The following is a 22,749-nucleotide window of genomic DNA, read 5'->3' on the forward strand; positions in this document are numbered from 1 at the left end:
GGAGCAACCCGATTTACTAAGGACTCGGTGGCAGGCTTGCGGCATCCCCGGACTGCCCATGTGGCGTGGACAGGCAGCATGAGGGCTTAAGGCGGGGCTTCCCCTGTCTGCCTCCAAGCCCATCGGCCTGGCAGTGTTGTATCCAATCCTGTTGCACGGCTTTCAGGTTCCTAGTTACCCAGTTAAGCTCTGAAATTGTTTAAGCCGTAAAGTAGATTTATTCCAGTGTTTACTGGGGAGACACTGTCCTGCGTAACTAACTCTGTTTCCCCCGAGACAACACAGCAGAGTACAACTAATGTCCACTTATTTTGTAAAATTCCAGAAATAGCCACAAAAGAAAAGTATATGTGCTATATACTGTTTAATAAGGCAGGAAACTATTTTATTATTCATGAAAGAGAGCTAAACTAAAAGAAATTGGTACTCAAAAGAGTTAAGATCCGATTCTAGAGCTTTCCTTATGCGCAGCAGGTGGGAACGCGCTGGCATTTCACTTGCTGGCCACGCCCTGGGTCACGTCCTCAGGGAAGGGAAGCACCTCAGTGGGGCCCACCACTCCTTCCTCGTGGTCTGTGGGACGACAGATGCTCTGTAGGATTCCTGAAATAGCCCCGTCCCAGTCTTCTGTCCCACCCACCGTCCACAAAAAAACACAGGAAAAGGGGACCTAGCTACATCACAGACAATAAAGTTAGGGGTCAGGGGGGACGGGACGGCAAAGAGAGGTCCTGATATGTGTGTTGGGGACCAGGAGTTAAAGAAGTAAGAGAATGAGTAACTGGTTGAGCGCTTACTATGTGTCAGGCACCAGGCTAAGAACCTGGCACCCATGGTCTCCTTTCGCCTTCACAACAGCCCTATGAGGAAGACCCTTCTTGCAGAGGTATTATTATGGGGCTAAAATGGGTCTGTCATTATCTCCATTTCACAGATGAGGAGACTGAGGACCAAAAAGGTAAATCATTTTCCAGAGGCTATTCAGCTGGTAAATAGTGGAGCCAGGACTCACACCTTAGGCTACCTGTCTTCAGTGACCTTGACCCTTGCCCCTTAGCAGAAAAAGTGCTGGGTAAGTGGGAAGCACACTCTGCTCCTGACAACTAGAAAAGCAGGACACATCAAGCAAATGGGCGGAACATCAGCGCCCTGTGAGGCTGTGCACTTTTTCCCGGGCTGTGATCTGGCCTCAGCCCTTCTGGAATTCTCCCCTGCACCCATGATGGCCTGAGACCCAAAAGTCAGCCTCATGATCTCCCAACACTCCCCCCAATGGCCCCGATGAGTATTCCCAGCCAATTCGCTCTCTTTATACTTTAGTCTTGGACCTCAGGGAGACCTGCTTGTTTCCAATTGCCCCTCCAGAAAGGATGACCCTGTCCCATGACCTGGGGACATTAAGGAAATGCACCGGGGTCTCTGAGGGCAGGTGCCGGAGGAAAGCTGGCCTTCGCAGTGCCACCAGAGCACCTCCCGCAGGGCCATGGCTTTGAGAAATCGCAACTCGCACTCGGGTGTGTGAACTCGGTGCTTGCCAGGATTTCTCACCTCCCTAGAATCCATGGCACACTCAGCTTGCCCTCAGCTGGCAGGGGCAAGGATTCAACGGGGCCTGTCCTACCTTACTTTGCTCTCAGAACACCTATTCTTACTTGGCTGCATTCAGATCTTGAGAAAATGAGGAACATAGCAAACATTTAGGTAAATATATTAAACATTTGGGCACACACGGTTATCACCATTTCAGATCTGCATGGGGCCTCCTCCCAAGAATCCCCACCCCCGCCCAACCTCACATCCTTTGCTTTTCCCAGGATATTCACCCTCTGGTCCCTTCAGGCTCAAACTAGAACCGCAGACCTCGGCAGCAGGAACAGGGCCAGGCCTGGCTTTCCACGCGTGGAATGGGGTAAGTCCCGTGCGCTCCAGACGCCTTAGGTGTCTCACCCATATTTGGAGGTGATGACCCCGTATGCTTTTCCCAAAGTGTGGGGGCTGAGGGATACGAGGGTGACAGAGGGCCCTTCTGTGCAACCCTCACTCAGCGATCTCACCAAGGGCCTAGCATGGGGCCTGCAGAGAACAGAGGAAGTGAGGGGATGACATCTGGCCACTCACTGGCTTGGATGTAGGCTTCCAGAAAGTTCTATTTTCCCAGTGGTTTCCACAGGAAAATGCAAAGAAACTTGGCAATGAAAATATGGCTCCAAAGTAAGAATGCCGCAAAAAAATGTAATAAGCTTTAACAGCCGCTGTTACTCTGAAAATCCAAGCAGATGGGGACTGCGACTGCAGCTGTATAATGGCTCCTGTCTGAGCAGCCTTATCAGATTGGAGCCTTGGTTACCACATGGTTATCATGCCCCCCCTTCCCCGCCCCCCCCCCCCCCCCCCCATATATTCACTAAAGATGAATAGAGACCAGACCTGCCTGGATGACTTACCCAGAGCGGCTTCCGGGACGTGGTCTGCAAACGTAAAGCTGGGGAAGAGCAGAGCCAGCTCTCGGCGGGCGTCCTCCGCGTCCCGGCTCCCGTGGACCGCGTTAAAGGGCACTTCCGTGCCGTACTGGGCGCGGAGACTGGGAGCATTGGCAACATGGACAAGACACAGTTGTTTCATTTGAAAGAGAAATGTTTTGCTCTCTGGCAACGTGGTTGCCAGCTACCAATGGGCACCCTGCACTTCTGCGAAATGGCTTTCTCTCGGTTGGAAATGCCAAGAACAGCAGCCAGGGTGACAGGCGCTGACATCTGTCCCGCCCGCCAGGGCAGCATTCTGGGCACACTGCCTGGTGCTTCTCAAACAAGCTCTCATTTCACTTGTGCCGCAGCCCTGGGAGGGAACGGTGGAAGCCCAGGGGCGGCTGTTTTACTGATATAACCAGGGGCTGGCGCCTGCCAAGGGCTTCAGATAGGTCTGCAGAGTCAACCGCCAGTAGCCCCATCAGCTAATGCTAATATTGCTAGGACTTCCTGTGTGTCAAGCACTGTCCTAAACGCTTCATACATACAGGCTGTCCCCCAAAAATGTGTACATACTTTAACAGCTGGCAGCTCCGTTTTGAAAGTGAAATGCATTTTAATAAACACTACCTTTAAAATTATTCAAAGTGTGTGTTACATTTTTGAGGGACACCCTGTATATATGCTCATGTAATCCTCACATCAACATCTGAGGCAGGTCTCATTATAGCACCCATTTTTCAGATGAGGGAATCGAGGCAGAGATTAAAGCATGGCCCAAGGTCACACAGTAAGAGGAAGAAGAAAGATTCTGAAATCTGTCTCTTAACCATGATACTCTCTAGCCCCCTTGATAGTTGCTCAGATCCCCATTTTTACAGATGAGAGAACTGAGACCCTGAGAAGGGACATGCCTGAGTATATGGTAACCTAAGATCTGAGCACTGGGCTCTGTTTCGCTAGCCCAGGCTGCCTCATATATGAATGTCCCTGGCCCCTACAGCTACAAGGTGCAACCTCGGTTACTTAGCCTCTTGCTCATTTCTTTCCTGTTGGCTGGGCCTCTCACAGCTTCAAAGGAAAGAAAGATGTGGTGGATTTGGCATTGGTGGTGTCAGGCTAAAAACACACAGGGGCAAGGAGCAGACCAAGGACAATATGCAGGACAGCATGCTCACGCTCAGGGCACCCAGGGAGGGGAGTAGGCGTTGAGGGGCTTGAGTGCAGTGCATATTCCTAGACTCCACCCAGGCTCTGACTTGGCTGGCCTGGCAGGGGGGCAGGGGGGCTGAGACCTGTTTCCTGGGTGAGTATGGCAGGTGGTCCTGAGACCACCTTTTGGGGCCTTCTGGCTACAGAGAGAACAGTGAGGCCTGGGTCCAGCAGCAGCCTTCAGAATTGGGCAACAGAGGCAGCAAGGAGGCATTCGGCGAAGGGCAGGGGACTGGATCAGAGGGTGAGGACGTCAGGGTCTCCCCCAATATATAACAAAGGGGGTCATGGCCATCAGAGAGCCCTCTTGTTACCCACGATTCGGGGCTGAGCATCAGGCAGGGCTCTCTGCTTCCCCGGATGCAGGTTCTGAGATGGATGTAGGGACCCCAGCTAGAGACATCACCTGTCAGGCTGCTCCCTCCTGGCCACATGCGGGTCACAGGGTCCCATGAGGGCTCGCCAGGCGGTGGCAACATCCTCGGTGTCCTCAGTCCTGGTGAGGATTAGGAGGTGGCTTGGCCCACTGCACATGTGATGTACCAGCTTCTCAAATGCCTCCTGGAACAGGGAGGGGAAACGGGCACAGGGTCAGCGGGGCCCATCCCACCCACAGGATGGGCAGGGTCAGTGAGCAGCCTTGCCGCCAGCCAGCATTCCCCTGAAGGGCCCCTGGGAGGGGTGGTGGTGATGCCCCCCCACACCCAGGGGAACCAGGTGTAAGCTAAAGGCAGAAAGAGGAGAATTTGGGTTGACTCATTTTGATTTGAACATGAGATTATAAGAAACTAGAGGACCAGTGCATGAAACTCATGCACTGGGGGGGGCGGGGGAGGGCGGTCCTTCAGCCTGGCCTGCACACTCTCACAGTCCAGGAGCCCTCAGGGGATGTCCAACTGACGGCTTAGACCCACTCGAGGGAAGCAGGCCTAAGCCCATCAGTCGGACATTCTGAGCGCTGCTGCAGAGGTGGGAGACACTTCTGGCTAAGCTGTGCTCCCCCTGTGGGAGAGCACTGACCACCAGGGGGCAGCTCCTGTGTTGAGTGTCTGCCCCCTGGTGGTCAGTGTGTGTCATAGCAACTGGTCATTCTGCCATTCTGTCGATTTGCATATTCAGGTTTTATTATATAGGATTAGGTAGGGGCATTTTTTAAAATCACATATATGGAAATCCTGTGGATGCTGGGTAACCAAGGGTGGGGTATAGTTGAGACTTTTTTTGTTTCTTTGCTTTTTTGGGGCAGGGGTTGGGGAAGTACTTTAGAATCCTTTCTCTTCCTTCAAGTAACAGCTCTCTGGTTTTCCTTCCTGAACAGCCCTTCCTCCATCATTTGGTCCTACTCTGGCTGAAAACCATAATGTCTATCCACACCCCCATGCCACCCATGCACACACACCTCAACTAGAGGGAGGGCTGTGACCAAGTTAGGCAGCCAGCTCCTTCCGCCAAGTCCATGAGCCAAGCAGATGCAAAGGGAGGTGGCTGAACCCGAGTCCAACGGCAGCACCCCAGCCTCCGAAGTGACTGTCCCTGAGGTTCCGCTCCTGACATTCCCTACAACTGTCTTGGTTCTTCTCCCCAACACCTTCTCGTTCAACTCTTCCTTCAGTTCCCAGAGTTAGGGAGTATCATTTCAATCAATCCCTTATTTCATTACTTAAGGTAGAGTCCAAATCGCTTCCTGCAGCCAAAGCACCTTCACCGATGCAGCATCATGACTGAACCAATTCACAGCCGCCTCCTGCTATATTCTTGTTCTTCCTAATTCTCTATTTTCTCCCAAACTAGTAACCTGTGATCATACTCGAAAGAGAAGAGATGGGAGTGGGTTGGACAATGGGAGCGGATGAGCTGACCTCTCCAGCTCTGTGTTGGTAGAAGAGTCGCATTTCTGCCTCCGTCATAGTCCTCTCTTCACTCATTAAAATGTCAAACCCAGCTTCCTGGATCTGCAGAATATACACACACATTCTGAAAGGGTAAATGAAGCCCAAATTCCCATCTAAATGAGTTGAAAAGTAGAAGATAATAGAAAAGGCAACATTAAAAACAGTGGAAATCCTCACCTTTATCATACTTTTCCTGCTTAGATTTTTAAATTTTAATTACTTAAATGGAATTTTGGTTAAAGCTCCTTAAAAGCGGTCTCTCCCTACTAGGAAGGACACTGCTCCACGATACCCACCCCTGTTTCCACCAGAGGAGACCCGAGGACAGCCTGTGGGGTGCGTGTTGTCCCTCTACCTTCATGATAATCTCATCAGTCTTCCCGTGGCCAACTGCATCTGGTTTAATGATCGCCAAGGTACAGGTCTTCTCTGATGAAGCTGTAATAAGCCAAGGGTGGTGCTGTCAGATGCTGGGCTCATCCATCTTGGAGGCTCTCAGGAGGCCACCTGCAGGAACCACACAGCCTCTGCACACAGCTCCCAGGGGTCCCTCGCCTGGCCTCTGGCTGTGCCCCTGCAGACCTAGACTCTAGTGGGAGCACAGGTCTGGCTCCAGACCTCAACCTCAACCTGGCTGCAGGGGACAGAGACATGCTAGGGATACAGACCTGGGAGGGAGGGAGGGAGGGAGGGAGGAGAGGGGAGGGAGAGGGGGTGGAGGGGGAAGGAGCAAGGGAGGAGTGGGAGGAGATCAAAGACTACCCAGGAACAGAAACCCAGAAACAGCTGAGAGAGGAGGCCTGCAGGGGGAGGAGGGGGGAGCCGTGGCAGAAGCAACGCCGGCCTGGCTACTCCTGTTCCTTCCTGTCACCCTCTCATGATTCCTGGCTCTGACTGCTGACTACTGTGTTCTCCTCTCACTCTGCGGGCTCCTTTGCCAATGCTTCTTTTTTACTTCCCTGGCACATGGCCAAGGAGGGCTGCCCTGGGCCCTGAGTCCACATGACCCTTCAGCGCCAGCACACATGACCAAGCTGCTGCTCTCCAGTCTTCTCTGCCTCAGTTCACCTTCCCCGCAGAGAAGCCCAAATTGGCCAGCATGTTGTTTGCAGCTAAGGCACCAGTCATAGCTCACCCACGCGTCTACTGACTGGCTGCCCTTTGGTCAGTGTCCATGGGTCCAATCAGCCGTGACGCTGAGGGAGGTGCCACATAACCACAGTCCACTGCTCAGGCCGCCGGCGCTGCAGGGAGCCCCGTGTCCAGTCATGAGTCTGTCCTGTTGTACTGCTGTTTGTATGAGCGGGGCCTTGGGGACCAACCTCTGCTCTCCACAGACTCTGTGTCCTCCTAGCCCAGCCGTGGGCAAACTACGGCCCACGGGCCGGATCCGGTCCATTTGAAATGAATAAAACTAAAAAAAAACAAAACCCGTACCCTTTTATGTAATGATGTTTACTTTGAATTTATATTAGTTCACACAAACACTCCATCCATGCTTTTGTTCCGGCCCTCCGGTCCAGTTTAAGAACCCATTGTGGCCCTCGAGTCAAAAAGTTTGCCCACCCCTGTCCTAGCCTCTTCTATTCTCAACTTTTACATCAGTTGTATTGCAATGAGACTTGACAGTATCCGGAAATCTCAGAAAAAGTGTACTGCAAGGTGTGAATTATTTGAAGCAACAACTCTACTCATTTCCCTGTGAATTCCACTTACAACATCCTATGAGCACCATGAGCACTTAGACCTTAAGGGATCTTACATAAATGTCCTTATACGTTGACCAGTGAGGGAGGTCAGCTCAGAGGTACACGGTGAGAAGAGAGTTGGCCAGAGCAGGGGCCCGGAGAACTCCAGCTTGAAAAGGGGAGTAAAAGAAAAGACGCCAGTGAAGGGGAGGCTGAGGAGAGGCCGGAGACGCAGCGGGAAGCAGAGAAAGGCCGTGACCAAGAGAAGCCAAGAGAGAAGAGGGTTTGGAGAAGGAAGACATTGCGAACGTCCGCGTCTGTAGGAAGATACCATAGGATGTGGCTGGGAACGGTCCCTTGGATTTGGCATGAAGAAGGTCAGTGGTGCCCTGGGCAGGAGCAGGTCAGGGGGAGCGGGCGGCAGCCGCAGGTGGGGTGGCCCCCGGAGTGTAGACAAAGTTCCGGAAGCTCAGAGTAGGGGAGAGGAAGGCCAGGGCAAGGACAGAGTTTTGCATTGTTTTCTAGGCGGAGAGATTGGATTTGAAGGAAAATAAGGGGGAGGGGACTCACAGGAGATAATCCAAAAAGGAGGCAACAAATGTGTCCTACAGAAGTCAAATGGACGATTTTTCTTTTCACACTGGAACCATCTTGCTCTCCTAAATTGGGCCTCTCCTTGTTAGAACCCAACTCAAACATCCTCATTGCCCACACACCAATACACAGCCTTTCTGCTTCGTGCAATTAGCAAATCTTCCTTCTCTTTCCAGCCCTGTCCCCGAACTTAGGCCTGGCTGCCTCTGGTGTCTCAGTGGCCTTCCTCCTCCCCAGCCACAGCCTGGCTGACGTGGGCTTCTCCCCACACTGTCAGGAGGCTCGGGAAGACCTGCCGGGCAGGGCAGTGTAGAATCCTGAGCTGTATGTGGGGGAGCAAGGGCAGAGGGTGCAGGGCTGTGGGGAGAGGAGGTGTTCAGCTGACTTTCTGATACTTCAGAAAAAAGGGTGAGAGAAAAAAAGAAAGAATCTTGAGCTCTTTAGCTGAAATAAGGACTAAGGAAACATCAGCATCGTTACTGTACAATATTAGTGTCGATATCCTCCACTTTATTCCATGGAGCTTTTCCTGACGCCCGGAAGTCGCCGTGAAAGTCACACTTGCTCTATTTGAACATGATCAGAAAGCTGTGAAAAGTGCCCAAAATGCCATTAAAGGACAGAAAGGAGACATGAAATGTTGCCGGAGGACAGGTGACCGGAGGCAAAACGTTTTACAAGTGGCTCGGGTGGCTCGATAAACTGACTACTCGTAGGTTTTTTAAAAACACATCAAGTCGGGAGTCTGCTTGGCCTTTTGGCCTTGCTGGTTGGCTGGGCACTCACCCATGTCCGCGTCTTCGCCACCGTCCTTTTCATGGGAAAAGCATTCCTCCTCCTCAGAGAGAGCCTCATCTTTGATCTGATACAAATTGGTCATGAACAGAGGTCATTAATTAATTAAAATGACCACAAGACCTTCAAAAACCCGCAGAAACCCCCAAAATAAAGGTTAAAAATACAGCAACCAAAGGGCCAAGATGATCCATCTTGGAAACGAGGAGAGTGTTGCTAGCAGCTGTGCGACGGTGCGGGGAGGGGGTGCTGAGAGTGTTTGGAGACAAGGAAATCCGTGCTGAGCTTAAGGCTCACAGTCGGCCTGTTTCCACAAGCACCGAGTACACATACAGAGCTGGCAACGGAAGAACTGAAAGGCGAGTAAATATGAAGCAATTGCCCACACAGTGCAGGGAAGCAGTACAGAGGGAGCACCAGCATTTGGGACCGTCTTTCTTGGGGGGAAGTTGCCAGTTTCCTGGGGGGGGGGGGGAGAGTATGATTCGATGCCTGTCCATTCTATAAAAACAGGACTTTGCCCTTTGGAATCGAACGTGAGAACTGGAACAATGAACGCTGAACACGAAGGCTCCTTTGGCAGGTGCTCAGAGCTCCAGGATGTGTCCCTCCTTCTGCCGCAGGCGTGTCGTTCTTCGGAGGCAGCCAGTTATTTATGAAAAACTCAGCCCGTGTCATCGTGGAAATAATATCTCAGAACCACAGGCCGTTTCTCATGGTCCTGACAGAGCTTAATTTCTAAAGTCAAGACGCGAGCCTCTGGGATCACAAGTAAGACTTCCAGGAATCGAGGTGAGGGCGGCAGGTCACCAGGAGAGATCTCGCCCTGGGGCTGGGCTCCGCCTACCCACTCCTCGATTCCATCCCTTTATTTTCATTTCTGACTTCATTGTCAGGAATCCAGAAACCCTGTGACAAGTAGAAGGAGGGGAGGAAGGGAAGTGGATAAGGAAAGTTGAAGCGTTCTGGGTGAAGGGACAGCTTTTTCAAAGAAGGCTCCAGAAGGAAGATTTCAAAATGCACATGTCAGCAGGGCCTAGTGCTCTCCCTGCACTCTCAGCGGGGACTCGGGTGGGCATTTAATGAAGCTTCCAGCTGACAGGCCCAGGAAAATGAGTGGGAAGGGAAGGGAATGGCAGGCCTGGAGCACACCCTGAGCTTGCTGCTTGCAGGAGTGGCCACCTTACCACCTTCCGTTCTCTGCCTTCAGCCAGCACCTTCCTCTCGGCCTCCAGCTGGTCCAGGATGGTTTTCTGCAGCAGTGGGGCATTTGCTCCTCTAACCACAGCCACCAGTTTCCCTCCCTGCAACAGGACAGATGTGCTGCTCAAGCCACAGGAAACCCAGATGCTAATCTCTTCAAGAACCAGTGGGAGTGTCCAAGCGCTTTGTTTAGGAGTGCGCCCAAGGTCAAGGTCAAGGTCCATCGACCCCAGGCCCACAGCCTCCATCTACTTCTCTGCCTTGTACCCCAGGCCCCTCCTTTCAGAACTTCCTTCAGGGCAATGGGGAGTAGGCTAAGGGAGGGACAGGATGTGAGTTGCCTATACCTGGCTCATGCCCTCAACATGTATCTATTAAGCACTTACCTGTCAAGCACCGAGACCCAGGCAAAGGCTATAAACACTAAACTCGAAAAGACACAGTTGTGCCCTCAGTGAGTGGGGAGTCGAGTGGGGGCAGAAAAGTGATCATCAAACAAACAATTGCAATAGAACGAGGTCATTGCTTTAATGGGGGGTGTACAGGATGCTTGGAATTCCAGGCAAGACTCGATTCCCAACTCCATCTGGGAGGTCAGGTGGTGTTTGGGGTGAACCCGGGTTTCCTGCTTTCACTTGTTCAGCAGCGTCTATGCGTGTGACTCAGAAAGGAGGGGTCGGTAGAGAGAAGTTCGCAGAGAGTGGGTTCCCCTCCATTCCCACCCACCCGAGTGGACCACCATGGTGTGCGGGCCGCTAGGCACATGTCCCAACACAGCTGACCATATGGTGCTCCCATCACTGGGCTCAGCAAGCAGACCACTGTGGGGTGATCCCTTTCGGCAAATGCGCCCCATGTCAGTGTGGCTGGGGAGCACGCTCCTCTTAGCTCCTTCCCACGTCTCCCTCCCGCCCCACCCTGTTCCATCATATGACTTCAGTCTCCTGACTAAAACTCCAGGCGCAAATGTTTTATCATAAGCTCCCGATCTGTAATACTTGCAGTGTTGAGGGGCCCAAACGTTTCCAAACTAAACCCTGGCCTGGCTATCAAGAGGCTGGCGGGGGTGGGGGTGGGGGTGGCGCCAGTTTCCCAGTATAAGGAGGGGACTGGACTGGGTCAGGAAGAAGATGTCATTCAGTTGCCTTCAGTGCCTGTCAGGAGACCTAAACCTAGAGAGCCAGGAGTGACAGTGGGCCCTAGGGGTATGAGCATGGATGTCATACCAAAGACATTCCAGTTACCTTCAAATCACTGCACCACTTGGCTGTCCTCCATAGGCCCTCTCATTTCTGACTTTCTGTAAATGACCTTCACATTTTATGATACATAAAGGTGCATGCAGAGCTTGTCCACCCATGAAGGGGTACTGGGTAGCTGTAAGCTCCCCTCCACGGAGCAGAGCACAGGAAGCTGAAACGCTGCTCTGAGAGTGAAATCTCAGTCAGGAATGACCACCAGCCAGAAGCAGCATATCAGTGACTCCTGTTCTTCCCCTGCACGGCCCGGCCGAAGCTGCCCCTGCTCAGGTGACGCCCCCGCCGGCCAGTGAGCAGGGCCCAGGCCACTGGGCCAGTTGGGGCCTGCATCACCAGGACTTCAGGACATCGTCCTCTGCCAAAATGATAAAGGCAGTCAAGGAGCAACCACATCCCGGGTTTGGATCAGTGTGACCCCTGGTGACTCCCAGTGAGAATTAATGCCTGTGAGACTCGCCCACCTGAACCCCAAAGATCTGCAACCATCAGATAGTCCTGGTTCTGAAAATTACTTACCGCATAGAACAGGAAGGTGGGCTCACACCTCCCGCGGTATTTTTCAAGGACTTCAAGACAATCTGCCTCCGCCTAAAGAAAACAAGCTGTCAGCAGGTCCCTGGGCACAGCGGGTACAGGGGCATGATGGCAGGGGCTGCACAGGACAATCCACATGCACACTGCACTCCACACACCACACACACACCACCTATCACACACTCATCACATATCACACACTCACACCACCTATCACACACACACCACCTATCACACACACACACCACATATCACACATACATACCACCTATCACACACACACCACCTATCACACACACACACACCAGCTATCACACACTCACCACCTATCACACAGACACCACCTATCACACACACACACCACCTATCACACACACACACCACCTAACACATACCACATATCACACACTCACACCACATATCACACACACACACACCACCTATCACACACACTCACACCACATATCACACACACACACCACCTATCACATACCACACACCACACACACATTGCATGCACTCACTGCACACACACACACACCACCTATCACATACCACACACCACACACACATTGCATGCACTCACTGCACACACACACACACCACCTATCACATACCACACACCACACACACATTGCATGCACTCACTGCACACACACGCACACCACACACCACACACACCGTGACTGCCCTCCCCATGTGAAGCCCTGACTTGCTTTCATGCTTCTATTGTTTTTTCATCAGAATCATAACCACTGTCCTGTCAACACGTTGGCAAAAATTGTTGGCAGTGTACTTTTTTGAGGAATAAAGCGAGCAGGAAAAATGGTTTCCCCTGCTCCCCACCAGCTACTCCTCCAGCACCAGGAAGCTCGCTAAGTCCTGCTGCCGCCCGACTGGCAGCCTCAGGGGCGGAAGGGCCTCCAAATGCCCTTGTGTCTGGGAAACCTGCCCGGACGTTCCTCCCCACGCCCTGCAGAAGCGTCCACACTGACTCCCAGCGCGGGAGGAGCCAAAGCCCTTGAAGCCAAACTTGTGGAGAGATTAGCGTGAAGCCCATCTTCTTGTTCAGTCTTTGAACCTCAAACCCACGGAGCGTCTCTTGCACACGTCTCTGGAATTGATTCCCATTTCCATACATTAATCCAGTAAATGTTTACTCAGAGTCCCCCTTGCGGAGCAGAGGATAGAGATCCTGAAACCCTGAGCTCTGAAGGGGAAACTCCAGAGCTCAGTGTCTGTGAGCAAAGCGGGAGCACACCTGTTGGAGTGGCAGGCATCCTGTCCCTGCGGCCAGAGTGACGGTCAGTGAGGGGCTGAGGGGGGATTTCACCCCCAGAGAAACTGCGAGGCGGCATGACTAATACAAAGCCACAGTGGAGGCCTTTTCAATTCTCTGAAAAGGGAGCTCGCACTTCCTGTTCCTGTATTGAAATGTTGCCTTTTTCTTACAATGTTGAGTGACAGTCCCGCTGAGAGAGGATCTTACCAATGCAAAGTGCAGAAGGTCCAGGCCAACCTCGATCCTCATCTTCTGGAAGAGGCTCACCACGGGCTTGCAGGGGCCACACCAGCCCTGATAGACATCGACGACTGGCGGCACCGAGAAAGAAGCAGGGAGGCTCAGCGAGCCCCGGCGTCCAGCATGTCAGGCAAAGTGTACACCCGACATGCTACCTCCCTCAGGTGGATGTCGTTTGCAGGGACATTAATGGTTACAGGATTTATTATCCCGTCAGAGTATGAGTGAGCATGGAAACACAGCTATCCCTCATTCTTAGCAACTCTTTGTTCTGAATTCTAAACACAGTGAAGTAGTGTAGGGTGGGAAATCATTTACTTACCATGATCCCTTTACCGTAAGGAATTTTCAGGCTACGTGCAGACCTAGCCCAGAGTGGCCCTCAATAAATATTTGAATGGACTGAAACCGTCTATTCTAAAAGGAAGAAGCCACTATAGGTGACCTGTCAGCATACAATCAAGTCTTAGCTTCTTTGATAATAAACAGAGCTTTGACCTTTTCCCCTGATGAATTACAAGTGACTTGTTTTGGGTAAAGGAGAGTTTTGTTCACTTTAGAAAGTCAACACTGTTCTCCCGGAAAGTGACTCTGATAGAGACCCAGGTGGGAACTTGGATACTGTGGTCTTCTTCAGTCCCCGTCTGTGCTGTGCGCCAGCGGCGGGTGTGAGGGAACCTCTCTTCTGCCTGCACCTGACCAGGAGGCCTGCTACCGGATAGTACTGCCGAATTTCCTGACCAGAACTCACCAGCAGATAGATGTTCAAGCCAGATCTATATGTACAAAGAAATCACCTGGTTCTTCATTCATGAAACTCAAGGTTACAGGAAAATGGTGACCATTGCAGCTTTTCTCGGTAAATCTGTCATGTGCCATTTTTAGAGGGATCTCAACAATTAACTTAAATTACCAGTTAGTCCTTTGGAACTGAGCATTTCCTCCCAAAGCTCCTGGGTGCTGATGTTCACCTAACATCAAAGAAGAACAAATACTGTATTACTGAGGGCACAAATGGGGAGACGCTGATAGATTTGCTACAGATCACCCCCCCCCCCCCATTCCTGTAGCTTTACAACAAGTCTTGGAATCAGGCGGTGTGAGGCCTCCATATTTTTGTCTTTTTCAAGATTGTTTGGCTATTCTAGGTCCTTTGCATTCTACAAACATTTTAGAGCCAGCCTGGCAATTTCTACAAAAACTCCTGCCGAGATTTTAATTGATGTTGCATTGATTCTGTGGATCAATTTAGGAAATAATTGAAATATTAACAACTTTGAGTCTTCCAGGCCATGAATGTGCTGTTTCTCATCATTTACTAAATCTTCCTTAATTTTCTCAGCAATTGGTTAAAATTAGTTGGGGCTGGTTGGATTGGTTGGAGTTGGTGTATATGTTTTGCCCATCTTTTCTTAAATATATTTGAACATCCACATCAGAAACTGACAGTGAGTTTATGGCCATTTCCTCACATTTTCTATTATTTACAAAGTATTCTGGATTATATCAAAAATTAAATACAAGGGAAATACATATTATCCCTCTTCATAAATAGTATACATTTTTATTTTGAAACAATTTCAAACTTACAGGAAATTTGCAAGTACATTATAAAGAAGTTTTCTTCTTGAATTATTTGAAAGTAAATTACCAACCTAATAGCTCATTATTTCTACATAACCACAATACAACCATCAAAATAAAAAAAAACACACACGTATATTATTATTATGTAACTCCTGGACTCTATTCAAATTTTACTGATCCTCCCAATAAAGTCATAATAGCAAAAGCTATTGTCAGAATCATGTGCCAGGTTTGTCAGGTCTCTCTAGTCTCCTTCAGTCTGGAATAGTTCTTTAAGTCTCTGATTTTCATGACCTTGACACTTTCAAATTCTGCATACTGGTTATTTTGTAGAATGTTCCTCAGTTTGAGTGTGTCTGGTGTTTCCTCCTGATTACAGTCAGGCTGTGCATCTTTGGATTGGTGGAACTGGTTGGAATTGGTTGGATTGGTGGAGCTGGTTGGAATTGGTTGGATTGGTGGAGCTGGTTGGAATTGGTTAGAATTAGTTGGAGCTAGTTGGATTAGTTGGAATTGGTTGGAGATTATTGGATTGTTGAATTAGTTGGATTGGTTGAAATTGTTGGATTGTTTGGAATTAGTTGGATTGGTTGAAATTGTTGGATTGTTTGGAATTAGTTGGATTGGCTGGAATTAGATGGATTGGTTGGAAATAGTTGGATTGGTTGGAATTGGTTAGAACTGATTGGAACTGGTTGGAGATGGTTGGATTGGCTGGAGTGTCAGAGAAGTAGAAGAATGTTCCTCTCATGGCATCCTATCAGGTGACATACAATTTCCATCTCCCTCATTACTGCTGATGTTCACTTGGATCGCACCTGCTTTGGGTTACATGGAGATTAAAAGGGCAGAGACCTTCCCCATGGAGTTCAGGTGGAGTAGGAGAAGGCCCTCTGTGAGCCTGCATGGATGGCACGTGGCGGGAGTGCTGAGTCGCCAGGCTGTCCTAAAGGACACTGAGGAATTGCCAGGGGGCCTGTTCGTGCACCCTCTGCTCGTGTGGTCCTTGACCCAGTGCAAACTCAGTGAGCCCTTTCTACAGAGAACTTCCCTAGGTGCTTCTGAGGGCTGCTCTACGGCAGCTCGTGTAAAGTTTATTTCCCCATGATCGCTGAGAGGGAAAGCTCACATGTCTGTCAGGCTCCTCCACTGTGAAATTATTCTCTTTCCCTTTGTAATTAGTAAGCTTTTTTTTTTTCCCTAGGGAGCTAGTTTGAAACCATATAAGTTAAAAGACCATGACAATTACCACTTATTCTGAATACAGGTATGCTAAGGTCTTTGTCCCTTTAAAAGGGCTCGAAACCTAATATCTGCAAGTACTCTATTAAAACTCCATCTTTCTGGAAAAAATCATGTTTTCATACTTTTTGTTTTGATTTTTTTTTTAAACAGAAGTCTTCTTGATGCCTCACATGAGAGAAGAAAGTCGGACTGATGTCATGCTGGGCCCACAGCCATAGTCCTGAGGGAAGTGACAGAAGGGTTCTGAGGAGCCCCACCCCACCCCACCCCACCCTCTCTCTCACAACAGTGGCTTTCAGAGGCTCCGCTGTCAGTGGCAACTGTCCGTGGAGCACACCTGTGACGGTGTGAGCCACACCTGCCGTGCCGCCAGGGCCCTTTGGACAGCTGAAGGATCTCCCTCCTCGGAGCAGAGCAGGAGCAGAACAGTGTGGGGAACATGCAGACTCCAGTAGGGAACCAATGGGGAGTGTGTGGCACCTTTTGGCTCCACTGTCTCTGGATGTCCTGTTATTTCTATTTCTACTTAGGAGGAACCCTAAATAGTCTTAGCTATTGTATACATGGTTCCTGGGTTGGCAGACCCTAGAGCATTGCTTTCAAGGGGTTGACCTGGTAGACAGGCAATGCTTCCACAGAATCCTCAGTGCACACCTTCTCTCCCTCCTCCCTCGGCACAGGGAGCACTTGCTTTGAGTACTGCAGTCAACTCAAGAGCTCTGGGGAAACACATGAAAAAAATTGCTAAAAAATGGTATTAGCCCCAAAGGGCATAAAGGTATAGACACATGAAAAGATAATCATGAGACAAAAATCTTATTAATGCCACCACAGAGAGCATTCAGACTGGCCTGGAAGCGTCTAAAGAAGATTTTGGGGGTTTTTTTGGTGGGTTTTTAAAAAATATATTTTTATTGATTTCTGAGAAGAAGGGGGAGGGACAAAGAGATAGAAACATCAACGATGAGGGAATCATTGATCAGCTGCCTCCTGCACACCCACACTGAGGATTGAGCCTACAATCTGGGCATGTGCCCTCGACCAGAATCAAACCTGGGACACTTCAGTCCATAGGCCGACACTCTATCCACTGAGCCAAACTGGCTAAGGCTGTGTAAAGAAGTTTTGTCACAACCATTCTCTCTTCAGGTTATGGATTTTCCCTCCCGTTTACGTAAAGGATATAGAGGCACAGAGAGGCTGAGAAAATCATTTTTGTAGCATAAGTGCTAGGGCCAGGGGCTTAGAATTTATTTACAGACAGAACATGCGCAGCTGGCAAGATTCATGACTCTAAACTGCTAGAACATAAAGGCTTGAAGGCCATAAGGAATAACTCCCCTAATATCCTCCTCCTACAGATAGGCAGTTATGTGGTTTGTCCAAAATCCCAGAGTTGTCTAAGACTCAAAACTATAGCAAGTTTTCAGGCTTCTGACCCTCACCAGTTTGGCTCAATGGATAGAGTGAAGGCCTGCGGACTGAAGGGTCCGGGGTTTGATCCTCCGTAAAGGGTATGTATCTTGGTTGTAGGCTCAATCCCCAGCCCTGATTCCCAGCCCTGGTTGGGGCACCTGTGGGAGACCATCAGTCAATGTGTCTCTCTCACATCAGTGTTTCTCTCTTTCTACCTCCCCGCCCCACCCCACCCCCTTCTACTCTTTTCTAAAATTCAATGGAAAAAAATATTCCCTGGGATTAACAAAACAAAACAAAGAGTTTTCAGGCTTCCAGTCTAAAGCTCCTCCCTCCCCCATCCCCCATGCACTATCCTTAGACTGACAATGCTTTCTCCCTTTAAAAAAAATCACTAGGCTTTTGAATTTCACATGTGAAGTGCTGGTGCCACAGAGAACAATGAAAGTGAAGTTATGTGTCTCAAGACCCTGCCTTTCTACTCTCCAGGGGGTGCCTGTGGCCTGGGCATTTATCCTGATGGGCGGAGCTGACTCGGACATTTTAAAGTTTGCCTTAAATTGTACCCATATTACAGATCATCCAGATGGTCTCCTATGACAAAGCACTCCCCCGGACTCCACAGCCCATGCCTGCATGTTTACCACAGCCTAGAATCCCCCACGACTTACTGTCCAGGGCCAGGAAGAAACAGCAGGCGCGGCTTATGGATTCCCTTATCTTAGGTGCAAATGAAGTGAAGCACTTTCTATGACAAATGCACACACAGCACGTAAAATATCAAAACATACTTGTTGAGTAAGCAACTGATTGAATAGATCAGTCGTGGGACAGCTGGGTCTCCAGAGAGCACACAGTTACAAAACTCAAAAGAATCTATATCATAGTCTCGCAGCAAGTTGCAATTCTATTTCAACAATAAATAGGTCACATCAAATTATATGGATCAATATTTCTTGGTTTTTTAGTTTCATTTTAAAAGCTATAAAAGTGTCATAGAGTTTCAAGGCGGTATAGCACTGTAAGCATAAAGAGCTTAAACCCAATGTTATACTTGTTTGTATTTAAGTGCACAAAAAATTGCCATCACTGCGAGACCGAGATCTATACCCAGGTTTGAGAACTGCCTGTCATATACCGCTGGCAAAGAGTATCACTTCTATACTGCGCTTCCCGGCCACAGCACCCTCCTCATCCTCCAACCCCAACCAACTGCTGGAAGTCAGCGCCCCTTGAGGCTTACCTGCAGGGCGATTTCCTTCTTCTTGCTGCCCATGGCTCTGCAAAGATAGAAACCCTGTTATGCTGGCTTCCGGACACACCCGCAGCGCAGGCAGATCAGCGAGCCTACCTTAGACCGTCCCACCCCCACCCCGCACCCGTCTAAGGTGAACATAAAGGGCAGCAAATAAGCGCACTGATGCAAATGAAAAACCCCACAGTGGAAGCGGAGCCTGCAGCCCGCGGGGGTCATGGCTTGCAGGGCTGGGGTGAGGGCATTTACTGCGGAGCCCACAAAGGGGCGCCAGGCGATGGCATCCGAGCAGCTAAAGAATTGGGGTGAAAAAGTCCACAGAATCCTGTTATTCCTACAGTGTAAGTGTATTCCTAGGGAATTGAACCACCGCGAATGATCTTCAACAGGTACACAGTCTTCAACGTGCAGCAAGAGTTTACAAGCCAGTCTTCAGTGACTCAGCCACGGTCGTCATGGCAACACAGACCAACACCAAGTTAGCCAGGCAATAAACATGCAACATGTAAGCCACGCCCACTCCGGACCCAGCAGAAGGGCAGGTGGGCCCCCTGCCGTCAGAATTGAACGAAAGAAACACTCTCATTGGCTGAGGTGTTTGTCAGTTTCTGGGGGGATTTGGACCCACCCAGCAGAGACCGTGCGCTCTAGGTATTATATTACACAGTTTCGTCCCTGAATCCCTGCATCTCTATAGCCCCACTGGTCTGCACCTTTTTTCCATTTTCTTTTACCGTTGCTTAATGCATGACAGACATTAAAGGTGACTTCAGTTGTTTTTTTAAAATATATTTTATTGATTTCTTACAGAGAGGAAGGGAGAGGATAGAGAGCCAGGAACATCGATGAGAGAGAAACATTGATCAGCTGCCTCCTGCACACTCCCTATTGGGTATGTGCCTGCAACCAAGGTACATGCTCTCGACGGGAATCGAACCCGGGACCCTTGAGTCCCCAAGCCGATGCTCTATCCACTGAGCCAAACCAGTCAGGGCGACTTCAGTTTTTAAGGGGTTCCCTTTAAGACAGAGAATACAAATTCAAAATTAGGTATAAAAGTATAGTGAAACAAATAGAAAGCAGTTACAAACATAGTGTAAATAGTTAATTGAATGACAGAGATTGTCAGTGGATAAAAAATATTCCTAACTGTGTGCTGTGAGAAATCCACTTTAAATATAGAGACGCAGATAGGATGAAAGTAAAGAGGTGGAGAAAGCTACGCCATGATAGCACTAATCAAAAGAATGCTGGCATAGCTAAATGACTGCAGGCAAAGCAGAAAATGTGTCAGGGATAAAGAGAAGGCATTACATTATATTAAAGGGGTCAGTTCTCCAAGAAGACATAACAATACTTAATAGAGCATGAAAATACATGGAATAAAACCTGATAGAACAGCAAGGAAAGATAGATAAACCCGCTATTATAGTTGAAGACTTCACACCACTATTTTAGTAATGAATAGATCCAGCAGGCAGATAATGAGCAAGGATATAGTTGAACTGAATAACAATATCAATACATTTGATCGAATTCACATTTAAGCGACACTTCATCCAACAACAGCAGGGTACAGATTCTTCTCAAGTCACATGGAACATTCACCAAGTCAGACCACAATGTAGGCCATAAAACATACCTTACCAGATTTAAAAGAATAAAAATAATACAGTGTGTGTTCTCAGACTGCAATAGAATTAAACTAGAAATCAACAATAGCTGATGAAAGAAACTGAAAATATTTAAAGAATCAATATTGTTAAGATGTCAATTCCTCCCATTGTGATTATAGATTAAACAAAATTTCAGTCCAAATCTCAGCAAGCTCTTTTGTGGAAATCAACAAACTGCTTCTAGAGTTTATACGAAAAGGTAAGAGATGCAGAATAGCCAACACGATACTGAGGAAGGATTAACAAAACTGGAAAACTCACTCTACTGGACTTCAAGACTTGCTATAAAGCTACAATAAGCAAGACAGCATGACGTTAGTGAAAGAATCGATACATGGATCAATGGAACAGAATAGAGAGTCCAGAAACAGGCCTATACCAATGTAGTTAACTCATCTTTGACAAAGGGACGAAGAAAAGTCAATCAAGAAAGGAAAGTCTTTTTAAAAATGGTGCTGGAGCCCGGCTGGTACGGCTCATGTGGCTTCAACCCATGAACCAAGAGATCACAGTTTGATTCCAGGTCAGGGCACATGCCCAGGTTGTGAGCTCAACCCCCAATAGGGGGCATGCAGGAGGCAGGCGATCTATGATTCTCATCACTGATGTTTCTATCTCTCCTTCTCCCTTCCTATCTCTGAAATCAATACAAAACATATTTTTAAGTGATGCTGGAATAATTAGACATCCATTTGCAAAAGAAAAATGAATCTGGATCTTTTGGGCAAAGCTAGCCAATCTTTTCACAAAAATTAACTAAAAATGGATCATAGACATAAGTGTAAAATGCCAAAGTACAAAAGTTCTAGGAAAAAACATAGGAGAAAATCTAGGTGGTCCTTGGATTTGGCAATGCCTTTTTAGAGACAACACCAAAAGCATGATCCATGAAAGAAAAAAAAAACTGTAAGTTGGACTTTATTAAAATAAAAAACTCATGATCTGCAAAAGACTTAAGAGAATGAAAAGACAAGCCACAGCCTGGGAGCAAATATTTGTAAAGCACGTATCTGACAAAGGACTTCTATCCAAAATATACAAAACTCGACGGTAAGAAAACAAACAACCCAATTTAAAAATGGTCAAAAGATCTGAACACATACTTCGCCAAAGAAGATATACAGCTATAAAGCAAACAAATGAAAAAGATGCTCAGCCTCATTTGTCATTAGGGAATTACATAATGAGATACTGCTACACACCTATTGGAATGTCTGCTATCTCAAACTGACAATGTTAAATGCCGGTAGAGGCACAGAGCAGCCCTGGCCAGGTAGCTCAGTTGGTTAGAGCATTGTCCTAGCATTGTCCTGACATGCCAAGGTTGTGGGTTCCATCCCTGGTCAGGGCACATACAAGAGTCAACCAATAAGTGCATCAATGGGTGGAGCAACAAATCAAAGTCTCTCACTCAAGTCAATAAATAAAAATTTTAAAAAAGATACAGAGCAGCAGGCATTATTTATTGCTGGTGGGAATGTCAAACGATACAGCCACTTTGGAAGACAGTCTGGCAGTTTCTTACAAAGCAAAACATAGTCTTACCATATGATCCCACAGTCATGCTCCTACATCTTAACCCAGTTGATCTGAAAACTTATGGGCACACAAAAATCTCCGTGTAAATGTTTAGAGAAGCTCTATTCGTAATCGCCGAAAATTGGAAGTAATCAAGGTGTCCTTCAATGAGTAATCCAACGGTGGCACATCCATACAAAGATCTCTGGGACTCAGCATTGCAAAATGGGTCTGCTAGCTGCAAGTGGTGTTTGTTGCCACAAGGTGGTGGTTACTCGAGCTCTGAATGGTTTATAAAATTCAAACCAGAAACTAAATTCCTGCCGGCACACCGAAGGTTGGAAACTTTTTATTCTTTTTGAAAGGGTTAGATTTCTTGCCACATGATCTTTACTATAAAATGAAGCCACATCTTTGCCGGACTAAACCACAGAAACAAATTTAGGGGAGCCACATGTCCCCAGTTTCACACCTGTTGTCCGGTGTAATTATTAATAGTAATTCCTTTTACTTTCAAAAGTGTACAGTTTAGACAATACAGAACCTCTTCAACTTTCCCCAAATGGATCACCTTAGGTCACCCCAGCTTTTTATATCTTGATTTAATGAAATTTCCATCTTTTACATATTTTATGATATGGGTCAGTGATTGGATAGCTTTGCCCTAGCCGGTTTGGCTCAGTGGATAGAGCATAGGCCTGCGGACTGAAAGGTCCTGGCTTTGATTCCAATCAAGTGCACATGCCTGATTGCAGGCTCAATCCCCAGTGTGGAGTGTGCAAGAGGCAGCCGATCAACGTTGATATTTCTCTCTCTCCCTCTCTTCCTCTCTGAAATCAATGAAAAAAATATTTTTCAAAAACAACAACAACAAAAAACAAAGACATC

General features: G+C 48.4%; 1 protein-coding gene across 3 annotated transcripts; it reads right to left on the minus strand.

Moving 5' to 3' along the window:
* Nucleotides 1–379: 379 nt before the first annotated feature.
* NME9 (NME/NM23 family member 9) lies at nucleotides 380–19,093 on the minus strand. 3 transcript variants are annotated; one of them, XM_070391307.1, is made up of 12 exons: nucleotides 19,006–19,093; nucleotides 18,656–18,692; nucleotides 14,078–14,135; nucleotides 13,132–13,235; nucleotides 11,625–11,696; nucleotides 9,837–9,950; nucleotides 8,638–8,713; nucleotides 5,925–6,007; nucleotides 5,537–5,629; nucleotides 4,084–4,238; nucleotides 2,445–2,581; nucleotides 380–573 (listed from the first exon to the last, which is right to left on the minus strand). In XM_070391307.1, exons 2-12 carry the CDS (start codon nucleotides 18,686–18,688, stop codon nucleotides 494–496), a joined length of 1,005 nt encoding a protein of 334 aa, XP_070247408.1. In that variant the 5' UTR covers nucleotides 18,689–18,692; nucleotides 19,006–19,093; the 3' UTR covers nucleotides 380–493. The 3 variants fall into 3 exon arrangements, with proteins under 3 accessions (XP_070247408.1, XP_070247407.1, XP_070247409.1); XM_070391306.1 differs by having other exon boundaries at nucleotides 9,834–9,950; XM_070391308.1 differs by lacking the exon at nucleotides 380–573 and adding an exon at nucleotides 1,954–2,073 and having other exon boundaries at nucleotides 9,834–9,950.
* Between the last annotated feature and the right edge of the window lie 3,656 nt (nucleotides 19,094–22,749).

This window comes from Myotis yumanensis, unplaced genomic scaffold (genome assembly GCF_028538775.1).
Source record: "Myotis yumanensis isolate MYYU_CA2020_CCGP unplaced genomic scaffold, mMyoYum1.0.hap1 SCAF_14, whole genome shotgun sequence".
Taxonomy (NCBI): domain Eukaryota; kingdom Metazoa; phylum Chordata; class Mammalia; order Chiroptera; family Vespertilionidae; genus Myotis; species Myotis yumanensis.